Source organism: Bubalus kerabau, chromosome 1 (assembly GCF_029407905.1).
Source record: "Bubalus kerabau isolate K-KA32 ecotype Philippines breed swamp buffalo chromosome 1, PCC_UOA_SB_1v2, whole genome shotgun sequence".
NCBI lineage: Eukaryota > Metazoa > Chordata > Mammalia > Artiodactyla > Bovidae > Bubalus > Bubalus kerabau.
This window is the reverse complement of record NC_073624.1, coordinates 193148855-193161782: the sequence shown is the minus strand read 5'-3', so window position 1 is coordinate 193161782 and position 12928 is coordinate 193148855. Positions and strand designations below refer to the sequence as shown.

General features: G+C 35.0%; 1 protein-coding gene across 1 annotated transcript in view; it reads left to right on the top strand.

The window, feature by feature from the left end:
* Positions 1-12928, top strand: part of ADAMTS19 (ADAM metallopeptidase with thrombospondin type 1 motif 19) — a 276274-nt gene that overhangs the window by 191657 nt on the left and 71689 nt on the right. Inside the window, exons 15-16 of the mRNA XM_055548380.1 lie at positions 631-751; positions 7730-7810. Of these exons, the coding sequence (XP_055404355.1) occupies positions 631-751; positions 7730-7810 (202 nt within the window). The remainder of the gene's footprint in view (positions 1-630; positions 752-7729; positions 7811-12928) is intronic.

Genomic DNA, 12928 nt, shown 5'->3' with positions numbered 1-12928 from the left:
ATGCATAGTTAACATAGTTAATATTAACATAGTTCTTCTGGGAACATATAAAATTAATTATCCCACTGTTAATATTTTCTTACAGCAACCATAGGTTATAAGCAGTTCTTGGTCACTTGTGTTAAGATTCCAAAGAAGGCAGGGAACAGAAATTTGTTCATGAACTGTGATGAGTGTAAACATTTATGTTTGGTTTGCACAAGTTAATATTTAATATTCAGCATTTATTCAGCAGCCTCTTTAGGAGTAAAGCCAACCATACGGTAAAACCCATCTGTTCTATGCTGAGTAGAATGAATTTGATCAATCATGTTACATTTAGTAGAAATGTGATTTCTTTTGGGATTTATGTAAATTGCATTTGTCTCAATAAGAGTTTTCCAAATTACTTTCAGATGTCATTTAAGTTTTAATATAGGAAAATATAGTTTGATCACTGCCCTACTATTTGGTCACTTTACAAATGATATTATTTGATATGAGCTTGCTATGTTAGTTTGCACCAGCGAATGTGGAGTTTTACTAGTTCGTCAAATAGATATGTCAAGTTTGTAGACTAGGCTTGTCCTGAAGTAGTCGTTAGAAAAGAAGAAGTTCACTTTATGATGTACTGTCATTCTCTTGTTGCAGAAAGTTGGCTGTGATGGTTTATTAGGGTCTCTTGCAAGGGAAGATCATTGTGGTGTGTGCAATGGCAATGGAAAATCATGCAAAATCATTAAAGGAGATTTTAATCACACCAGAGGAGCAGGTGATTATTATTTTTTTTTTTTCAAAATTACTAATCCAAACAGTCTTTGGGGACAGAAATTATATTGAACTTGACTTAGAAATCACATTTCTGATTGTTGAAGACTTTTGTAATGGGTACTGAATGATTTTTCATGATGACATATAATACATATGATATGAGCCAAAATGCTAACAAGCCCATTTCCCAATACTGAGAATATGAAATCATCTGTTGTGCATTTAATAAATTGGAGCAGCAAGGGAATAATCTAATTTGCATTGGCTAATATTATCAGATTTCTACAGGCCTTATCCTCCAGTGCACAGTATTGATGTCTAACAGAGAATAATGATTTTTAACAGCCTGAAGCAACTATTGAGAGTATTAGTCTTCAGGTTTTCAGCTTCCATTTTCTTTATTATTTTCTTAATGTGTTTACTAAGTTCCAAGGAAATACATTTTTGAAAGCAGAGTCTGTAGCAGTGTAGCATGTTGGAAACTATAACAGGAAATCAGAAGATGTGGGCTGGCAACTCATTTCATACATGATATTTCCAGGTTCGATGCACGATACTGGATGCTTGGGGCTGGTGCACTGGGACGACCCAGAGGGATGGAATGGGAAGGGAGGAGGGAGGAGGGTTCAGGATGGGGAACACATGTATACCTGTGGCGGATTATGTAAAGTTTAAAAATAAAATAAAATTTAAAATCTTCAAAAAAAAAATAAAAATAAAAAAATAAATAAAAATAAAATAAAATTAAAAAAAAAAAAGAAGATGTGGGCTGATGGTCCAGATATATTAAGAGCAGGAACACATCCTCTCTTGTTTTCTTTCCTCATCTATAAACACTCATAGGGGATATGAGGATGAACAGATGGTGAATGATATATGTAGTGTGAATTTTAAAGTGATCCACAACAAAAAGTGATATTATCTGTACTGAAATATAATGACTCACAAGTAAACTTTATATACAGAAAATGCTTTAAACTCAAGCCTTCAAGTTTACTGGGAGGAAGCGAATATTTTATGTTTACATTAGTGTCTTACCTGGGCATCTGTTTATTGAACTATCTTAGTATTTATGATTGATTTTCATTGTCATTTATAAGCTTATACTACATATATCGACTTTTTTCCTGTTTTAAATTTCTTGTTCAGAAGCTGAAAGATGTGCCCCCAAAAGATGTATTTTAATATGAAGAATAAGCCATTTATATTTGAATAATCATGAAAACTGAGTTCATGCTAGATTTAAAAAAAAAGCCCCCAGGAGAAAATTAGACACAGCCCTCAAATATATAACCTTTCTCTTGGCCCCAGCAGAATAAAAGATAAGTAAGCTTGAAGAACTTGAAGCCTAAAAATAACTAAGGCCCAGGGTAAATTGCAGATCAAAATCTCAATCTCTGAAGTTGTGAAAAAAGGTGACAGATTCTGAAAGTCAAAATCTGTCAGAACTCATTGAGAAAAGTCAGGCAAAGCTGTAAAAGGCTTCCAGCTAAGAAGTACAGTCATAAGCTTTTCAGCCTGATTGTGATGGGAGATGTTTTTATCATGCAAAAGTTAAAGTGATGTCTGAAGAGATTTAAAGATATTAGAACTTTGGAAGCCTATTCCTGCATAATTGTTTACCTGCCTAGAGACAGTTCACCCAGGAATACTGATGCACGTTTAGCACTGGTAGTTTTGTTTAGTAATAATAACACTTAATTTTTCAACTAAACTTAGACAATAGAAATTGCAGTTAAAAACCAGTAATGTTGTTCATTCTGACTACAGTTAGATGAATACATTCCTCCCCACCTCCCCGATTTCTACTTCAAATCTCCTTTGTTTTTATTGCACTTTTAATTTCTACTTTTGTTTTATTAGTTTCTAAATTATATTAACAGCCTCTGATATTTGGAAGATGTCTAAAGTGCCTACAATATTGGGAGTATCAGAGACTAATACTGTTATTTCCGTACAACAATCTGTTGTGCTTGTAGTTCTCTGCTAGTTTAACACTGTTCATGGGAGAAACTAAAATTCTAAACTTGAACCATAAGGCCTTGTGTGGTGTTGTTCCTACTTGTCTCTCTGGTATCAACTCTACCGAGGTCACTTTCCTACTCTAAGCTGCAGCCAATAGATTTGCTACAGGTGCTCAAGCTGACCATGCTCTCTCTAGCACCTTGCATTTAAAAATATTGTTCTCTTAGCTTTGCTGGTTGTTGTTTTTCAGTCGCTAAGTTGTGTCCGACTCTTTGCAACCTCATGAACTGCAGCATGCCAGGCTTCCTTGTCCTTCACTATGTTCCTGAGTTTGCTCAAACTCAAGCCTATTGAGTCAGTGACGCCTCCTGACCATCTCATCCTCTGTCACTCCCTTTTCCTCTAGCTCTCAATCTTTCCCAGCATCAGAGTCTTTTCCAATAAATGGGTCGGCTTTTCACATCAGGGGGCCAAAGTATTGGCACTTCAGCATCAGTCTTTCCAATGAATGAATATTCAGGGTTGATTTCCTTTAGGATTGACTGGTTTGATCTCCTTGCTGTCCAAGGAATTCTCAAGAGTCTTCTCCAGCACTACAATTCAAAAGCATCACTTCTTTGGTGCTCAGCCTTCTTTATGGTACTCTCACATCTGTACATACATACTGGAAAAACCATAGCTTTGACTGTACAGACCTTTGTTGGCAAAGTGATGTCTCTGCTTTTTAATAAGCTATCTAGTTTTGTCATAGCTTTTCTTCCAAGGACCAAGCATCGTTTAGCATTCAGGTCTCAGTTCAGATGTCACTTCTTCAATGAAGTGTTCCCTGAACAACCTCCACCACCTATCTCTCTGTTTGGATACCCTACTGGTATCCATAGAGTTGAGTTGTATGGTAATTTTGTTTTACACTCTTTGATCTTTCCTTTCCTGCTATACTTTAAAGATCAGTGAGGAAAAATATCATGGCTAGTTTTTGTTCAATACCCTAGTCCTAATGACCAACATAGTGTGTGATTCATTAACATTTATTAATGTAATGAATAATGAAACATTACATCATTAAGAACTTTAAAAAACAAAACTCTGTATGAATCTTTAATTATGCTGTGGGCTTCATCTACTTGTGACTTTAGGAATGCTGTATTCATTTCTCTTGAGACAATTTTATCCTTACAGTTTATGGACTTTCTAGAATTTCTTGAAGGAATCGCAGCCCTATGTTCATCCAGTTGGCCATACACACTGTATATATTGTGTGAGTAACACATGCACAGACACATGTGGGTGTTTTCAGTCCCTGTGCTCTATTTAGAGTCTGCTAAATCATTTTTGTTCAAACTAGAAAATCAACTTAAGAGAATTTTTATTCCTTAGCACATATATCATGTATTTCATTTTAATTTGCCTGGACGGGGGTTGATTTGTTAAGGGATTTTTAAAGGTAAATTGTATATTTGGCCACTTGTGGAACTATATAGTTATCAATATACATTCAGAAGAGGGTGGGCATAGAATCTGTTATTCTTAGTACGATACATGACTACACTAATCCAGAACAAGAAATGCATGCTCTTAGACTTGTTATTTGTATGCTTGCCACAGCAATAATAGAGTTGTAGTGTCATGTATTCTACTCTGTGAAATAGTAGTAGTGGGCTCTAGCTGTAATCAGACAGATCTGAGTTCAAAGCTTGCATCGGCCAGTTACTGACAAAGCAGTCTTGAAAAAGGCAAGTTTTTTTTTTTTTTCCTCTACCTTTATTTTCCAATCTATTAAATACCTACCTTGGGTGATATCATTAGGGCTGAGTGAAATAATTTATATCAACTATCTACAGTTGTGACCAGCACATAGCAATTGCTCAAAATACAGCATTTATCATTGTTACTACCATGGAGATAATGATTACCTTGGGCATTTTAAGATGGCCAATTAAGAATGGGATCTCTGGTTGTAAAAGAGGATGTTCCTATGTATATACGATGCAAACTGTCCCATGTGAGGATCAAGTTTATGACCTTGACATCATAGTCTTTATTTCAGCTTCTGAGCTCAATTATAGCCACTTGTATGTTCACATCTTTTAAAAATATGCAGTCTCAATTGTGAGACTTATTTACAGAAAAATATCGAGACCCCAGACTTTAGCTATCCCTTATCAAATGTCTTTGCTTAATATTTTCCTTCCTCTCTTCTTTAAACGCAATCTAACTCACCTGTCCTCCAAGCTGTTTCTATTGAATAACAGAGAATTGCTCTGGATATAACTGTTGTCCTAAAATACAACATACCTCTGAGTTTACTGCTAAACTCAAACAGGAATTTACAGTTACTGCCTCTACTTTTCTGTATCTACTCTTCATTTTTAACAATCCTAAAATTTATCTTCTTCAAACACCTTAATTTGCTCAGAGATGAATAGTTACTTCTTGTTTGTGACATCTGGTGGACTCCTCTTAGTCACCTTTCTCTTTGATGTCTGTGCAGGTTTTTGTACCAGTACTCTTCTTAAAATATTCTAATCTATAAGATCCCACTATACCAAAATAGCCAGATTTCTACTTTCTTGGGATTATTCCTTCCTTATTCTTTCTTTTCTTTCTTTTTTTTTTTTTTCAATCTTTCTGTTAAAAACCCATAACTGTCACCAAGGTTAAGTCTTTGACTTCCATCTCTCAGTTTTCTCCATTTACTCCTGTGGCTTCAATTACTGCCTCACAGAGGTGAGGAAAGCCTGACTTTACCCTGGAGTTCCACATTTCCAGAGTTCTTACTGGATATTTTTTATTAGTGTATTATACTGGTTTGTTGAGTACAAACTGCAAAACTTGTCAGATTATTACCCAAACTTGACTTTCATGTTTTTACAAATGATGACTGCATTCTCACATAAGTAATAATAAAAGATTGTGTTATGTCCTCACTTTCTGTTGGTTCTCAAACTCAGAGTTTTTTTTCCCTTTACAATGCCTTCTAGATTTTCCTCCTTAGCCTCTAGCGCTCCTGGATTTTTACATTGGCCTCCTGATACTGCTTTCCACAGCTGTATCACTGAGGCTCTTCCAAACTATCAGATAAAACCTCTCCAAACCAGTATCTGATTACATCCCTTGCTGTAGATTGTTCAGTAGCTTCAAGTGGTAAATTCAGCATCCTGGGCATGCATTTAAATTCTCTTAATATAGCCATCTTCTTACACCTTCTCATTCTGTCAGAGTTATTTTATGTGGTACAAAAAATACCACTTACCATGTTACTTTTCTCTACATATGGTGAACTCACTCTTTTTTATATATAGTTGACTCTCAAATAACTGCATGGGTCCACTTATATATGGATTTTTTTAATAGTAAATATTATAGTATACACAATCTGCAGTTTTTAAGTCTTCAGATGTAGAACCACAGATACAAAGGAACCACGTATACAGAGGGTCCATTACTTATTATACTCAGATTTTGTACTACAGGGCAGATCAGCACTCTTAACTCACGCATTGTTTTATTTAAGGGTCACTTGTATATCCAAATCCTATCCATTCTTCAAAGACAGTTAATCTTTTTGCTTCTTTATGAAGCTTTCCTTGACTATATGAAATGTTCTCTTTTCTGAAACATTGTGATTCCTACTGATGCCAGTGTTACTCAAACATCAGTAATGTATAGAACCACTTAAAAGGGGTGGGGGTGGGGGCCGGAAATCCCACTTCCGAGTTAAAATAACAGCAACTTCTGAGTGGTGATGTCATCAGATAAGGGGGATGGTTTAAACAACTTTAATTTACATTCTTCATTGGAAAATTAGCCATTTTATTTTGAATATGATCTTCTAAGCTTAATTTTGGAAGCTTTATTTAACTCATTTTTATGCAAGATATTTGTCTCTTTCTTTCCAATTCGATTCTAAACTCATTGAGTACAGAAATCATGTTACTTCATTTCTGTATGCACATAGGAAGTAGGTGTTCATTTCTATTTTCATTGCTGCATACTGCATTCACGTAACAAAATGGAAGTACTTGTATGATTTAGTTTTACTGAAAATTTATTCTCTATTAGAAATGCTGATTTGAAAAGCACACACCTCTAATCCCAGGCACCGCCACCAGGTGGGGTGTCTGCTACCTTTTGGTAAACAGCAAATAATTGTCAACAGTTTCAGGAATTTGAATAATTAATCAATAGGAGACAACTCTAGGATTAGCTATTATACCTTTTTATCAATAGCTTTGAAAATTAGATTTTTATTAGAGCTATGTGTGGCTATACAGAAATACTGAGAAAATGAAGTCTTGATTTTGACTTTTTGTGCGTACTTTTTCTTCTATCCAACTTTATCTTACCCTCTTGTTTCACTTCAGGCATTACATTCCTAACCACTGCTAAAGTGTATTTCCTAAAAAATACCTAATTGTATCTTGCTCCTAGCCATCTGATCCCTTTCAGGGTGACATCAGATTGCCTGATGTGGCCTTACTTATTGTTTTATTAATTATCTTATTATCTTACTTGTCTCCAGCTCAAGTTTCAAAACCCTTTGTTCATCTCCCAGGGAAGGCTTGGTCTTTCTTGTCCAATACTCAACTATTTCAGGGACACACATCCACCATCTGATGCTCTCCAGCAATGTTTCCTCCTCCCTACACTTTCTGATTTACAGGAGTTCCATGAGCAGAACTTAAGTTAATTTGCTCTGTTCCAGGATTCACTGTGTTTCTAACCAAGCTACCCATTGTGCTTTTTCTCACCTTATAATTCATAAGCTGTTGGGAAGCTTTTTAACATAGAATACAGTCACCCATTTGCTCATGATAGTTTTGTATTCTCAGTGTTGCTCCAAAAAACTTCTCAACTTGAAATTATGACAGCTTTTATAGACAATTTTTTTCTTTATATAGGTATTGAAATAACACATCAAAAGCCAAAACCAAAAGAAAATAGGGAAAGTCAGTGAAGAAAAAAGAATTAGAAGAAACTCAAGATGTATTTCATGTTTTATTGACTTTTACAGGTTATGTAGAAGTGCTGGTGATACCTGCTGGAGCAAGAAGAATCAAAGTTGTGGAAGAAAAGCCAGCACACAGCTATTTAGGTAACCTGTGTTAAAGACACAGAGCCCATCCAAGTTCAAGCTTAGCTGCCTTGCCCTGAGAGTTCTGTGATGACCAGAAAGTCAATGTGTTTCTAGTTACATATATGAATTTCCCAGGAAGCACCTCTTTTCAAGTAGGAATTTTTTTCCTTCCCTCCCTTCCCTGTAACAAAAGCAATGTGGTTGACTATGCTTTTTTTGGCAGCAGAGGCAGGGGAGAGTTATTAATTACTTCTTCATGTTAATCCACATTAAGGAGCAAATACTCATTGGAGGATTTGGATATGTTTTGTTTCATATACACATATATATTTCATATATGCATACACATAAATATACACATATCCATGTTTGTTGCATGTGCAAATGTATACATAGATGTGTGTGTGTGTGTATATTTGCTGATTGCAATAATTTGGAAATCTTGTGGGATTCTTAAAAAAAAATTCTATGTACTAAGAGGACTTGCTCTTTTAATGGAAGACAGTGAGTCCCTTGGACTGCAAGGAGATCCAACCAGTCCATCCTAAAGGAGATCAGTCCTGGGTGTTCTTTGGAAGGACTGATGTTGAAGCTGAAACTCCAATATTTTGGCCACCTGATGCGAAGAGTTGACTCATTGGAAAAGACCCTGATGCTGGGAAAGATTAGAGGCAGGAGGAGAAGGGGATGACAGAGGATGAGATGGCTGGATGGCATCACCAACTCAATGGACATGGGTTTGGGTGGACTCCAGGAGTTGGTGGTAGACAGGGAGGCCTGGCGTGCTGCAGTCCATGGGGTTGCAAAGAGTCGGACACAACTGAGCAACTGAACTAACTGTGCTCTCTTTTGCCTCACTTCAGGTGTATGCATCTATGAAGAAAGTTTTTTGTTTTTAATTTTGAAATAGAAAAGTTGGCTTATAATATTTTGATAGTTTCAGGTGTACTGCATAGTGCTGACATATGCATACATTATGAAATGGTCACCATGATAAGTCTAGTAACCATCTGTCCCCAAACAAAGTTACTACAATGTTATTGATCACATTCGTTATACTATATATTTATTATAAGACCTGCATTGCTTATTTCATCACTGAAGCTTTTTATCTCTTAATACCTTTCATCTATTTCACGTCCCCACTACCCCCTCCTTCTGGCAGTCACCCCTTTGCTCTCTATATCTAAGAGTTTCTTTGTATTTTGATTTGTTTGCTTGTTTTCATTTTTTAAATTCTGCATGTATGTGAGGTCATACAGTATTTGTCTTTCTTTGTCTGACTTATGTCATTTACCATAGTATCCTCTAGATCTAAGTATTTGTTGCAAATGGCAAGATTTATTTTGCTTTTGGATGATTAATAATCCGTTGTATATATAAACCACACTGAAATACTTTCCCACACCATATACAGAAATAAACTCAAAATGGATTAAAGTTTTAAATTTAAGACCTGAAACCATAAAATTCCAAGAAGAAAACATAGGTAGTAGTTCTTTGACAGCAGTCTTAACAATATTTTTTTTGTTTGTTTTTGATTTGTCTACCTAGGCAAGGCAAACGAAAGCAAAAACAACCAAATGGGACTATGTCAAACTAAAACCTGTTAACATATGACAGGTTCTATCTTCTTTATCTATTCATCTATCATTGGATGAATGAATGCTTCTATATCTTGACTATTGTAAATAATGCCACACTGAACATCAGGGTGCTTATCTCTTTTTGAATTAGTACTTTTATTTTCTTTGAGTTAATACCTAGGAGCGAAATTGCTAGATCATATGGAAGTTCTGTGTTTAACTTTCTAAGGAATCTGCCTACTGCCTTCCATAGTGAGCACACCAATTACACTCTCACCAACAGTATAAGAGGATTTTCTTTTTTCCACATACTGCCAACACTTGTTTTTGTCTTTTTAATGATGAACTTTCTGACAGATGTGAGGTGATATCTCACCATGGTTTTGATGTTCCTTCTCCTGATGATTAGTAATTCTGAGCATCTTTTTATGTACCTGTTGACCATCAGAATGTCTTTGAAAAATATTTCTCTTCAGAGCCTCTGCCCACTTTTTAACTGGATAGTTTAGGGATTTTTGATGTTGATTGTATGAGTACTTTGTGTATTTTGGATATTAACTTCTTACAGGATATATTGGTTGCAAATATCTTCTCCCGTTCAGTAAGCTGCCTTTTCATTTGTTGACACAATTTTAGTTTGACCTATTCGCATTTGGTTATTTTTGCTTTTGTTTGCCTTGCCTGAGTAGACAAATCTCCCCCACCCCTCAAAAAAAATATTACTAAAACTGCTGTCAAAGAGCATACTACCTATGCTTTCTTCTAGGAATTGTGTGGCTTCAGGTCTTAAATTTAACACTTGGATCCATTTTGAGTTTATTTCTGTATACAGTGTGGGAAAGTAGTTCAGTTTGGTTCTTTCGCATGTGGTTGTCCAGTTTTCCCAACACCATTTGTAGAAGAGCTGTCCTTCCTCAATGTATATTCTTGTCTCCTTTGTCATAAGTTAATTAACCATAAAAACATTAATTTATTTTTGGTCTTTCTGTTCTGTTCTACTGATCAATGTCTGTCTTTCTCCATGTTTGGTACCAGGCTCTTTTAATTACTGCTGCTTTGTAGTATCATTTAAAATGAGGGTATGTGTGTTACCTACAGCTTTATTCCTCTCTTTCAAGATTGCTTTGGCTATTCAGGGTCTTTTTGTTTCCAAATAAATTTTAGAATTATTTGTCCAAATTCTCTGGAAAGTACAAGCAGTATTTTGATAAGGGTTGCAGTAAATTTGTAGATTGCCTTACGTGGTATGGTCATTTTAACAATAAAAATTCTTCCAGTTTATGAGTTCAGTCTATCTTTCCATCACCTTTTGTTTTCTTCAGTTTCTTTCATTAATGCCATATAGTCTTCCAATACAAGTCTTGTACCTTCTTAGTTAGATTTACTCTTGAATATTTTATTCTTTTTGATGTAATTATAAATGGGATTGTTTTCTTATTTTCCTTTTCTGATGATTCATTACTAGTATTTAGAAGTGCAACCGATTTCTGTATATTGATTTTGTATCCTGCTACTTTTCTGAATTCATGTATTAGTTCTAATAGTATTTTGGTGGCATCTTTAGGATTTTTTTGCATATAGGATCATGTCATATGCAAAGACTGATAGTTTTACTTCTTTCTTCCAATTTGGCTTGTTTTTCTTGTCTGACTATGGTGGCTAGAACTTCCCATACTATGTTCAATGAACACGGTAAGAGTAGGCATCTTTATCCTGTTCCTGATTTTAGAGGAAATGGCTTTCACCTTTTGACCATTGAGTAAGATGTTGCCTGTGCTTTTGTCATATCTGGCCTTATTAAATATCGAGGTATATGTCTTCTCTTTCCACGTCGTTAAAAGCTTTCTTATTCTAAATAAATGTTGATTTTGTCAAAATCTTTTTCTGCATCTTTTGAGATGACCTTTTTTTTTTTAATTGTTCACTTTGTTTACCTGGTGTATCAGGTAAATATTGATTTGTGAATATTGCACTACCCTTTCACCTCTGAGATGGACCTAACTTAATCATGATGTAGTGATCCTTTCAATGTATTGTTGAATTTTATTTTCTAGTCTTTTTTTTTTTTTTGAAGATTTTTGGATCTATGTTCATCAGGAATATTGACCTATAATTTTCTTTTCCTGTGTTGTCTTTGTCTAATTTTGGTATCAGGGTGATACTTGCCTCATGGAATGAATTTTGAAGTGTTCCTTCCTCTTAAATTTTGGGTAATAGTTTGAGAAGGATAAGTGTAGACTCTTCTTTAAATATTAGGTGAATTTACCTGTGGAGCTATCCAGACCTTGAGTTTTGTTTATTGGAAATTTTCTGATTAATGAATCAATTTTATTACTGGGAATTGGTCTTTCATACTCTCTGTTTCTTCCTGATTCAGTCTTGGGACATTGGATATTTCTAGGAATTTATTCATTATTTATAGGTTATCCAGTTTTTTGTATACAATTATTCATACTAATCTCTTATGATCCTCTGTATTTTGTGGTGTTGATTGTAACTTTTTTTTCATTTCTGGTTTTATTTCATTGGGAGCTTGAGATAATATTTCTAAATTTTTAAGTATTGCTTCTGGAAAAAATTGTATCAGCTATTTTACTTAGGCCAATTAATAATTTTTAAATATATGAAAGAAAATAGTATATTGTCAAAATATATATTGCTTATAAATTAATATTTCAAGCTAATTAAGTCATGTAGAATTCTCTTTTATAGTCATGGCATTCACTGACGTCTAATATTACACGTCTGGCAAAAGGCTATTCTCCCAGAATTTAAACATCATATTTATATTATCTTTTTATTTTTAGCTTATATTGGAGTAGGGCTTCCCAGGTGGTGGTAAAGAACCTGCCTACCGATGCAGGAGATATAAGAGATGCAAGTTCAATACTTGGGTTGGTAAGATCTCCTGGAGAAGGGCATGGCAGCCCACTGCAATATTCTTGCCTGGAGTATCCCATGGACAGAGGAGCGTGGCAAGCTCTGGTTCATAGGGTCACAAAGAGACATGGCTGAAGCTACTTAGCACAACACGCACAGCACATAGTTGATTTACAATGTTGTATTAGTTTCAGGTGTACAGCAAAGTGATTCAGTCATATTTCACCTTTTTCAGATTTCTTTTCCATTTAAGTTATTATAGAATATTGAGTAGAGGTCCCTATGCTATGCAGTAGGTACTTACTGATTACTTTTTTTATATAATAGTGTATGTGTTAATAGCAACCTCCTAATTTATACTTCCCTTCCACCTTTTCCCTTTGGTAACTGTAAGTTTGTTTTCTAAGTCTCTGAGTCTGTTTCTGTTTTCTAAATAAATTTATTTGTATCATTTTTTTAGATTCCACATATAAGTGATATCACATCATATTTGTCTTTGTCTGACATACTTCATTGAGTATGATAATCTCTAGGTCCATCCGTGTTGCTGCAAATAGCATTATTTCACTATTTTTTATGACTGAGTAATAGTCCATTGTATACATGTACCACATCATCTTTAATCATTCATCTGTCAGTGCACTTTCATGCTGCTTCCATCTCTTGGCTC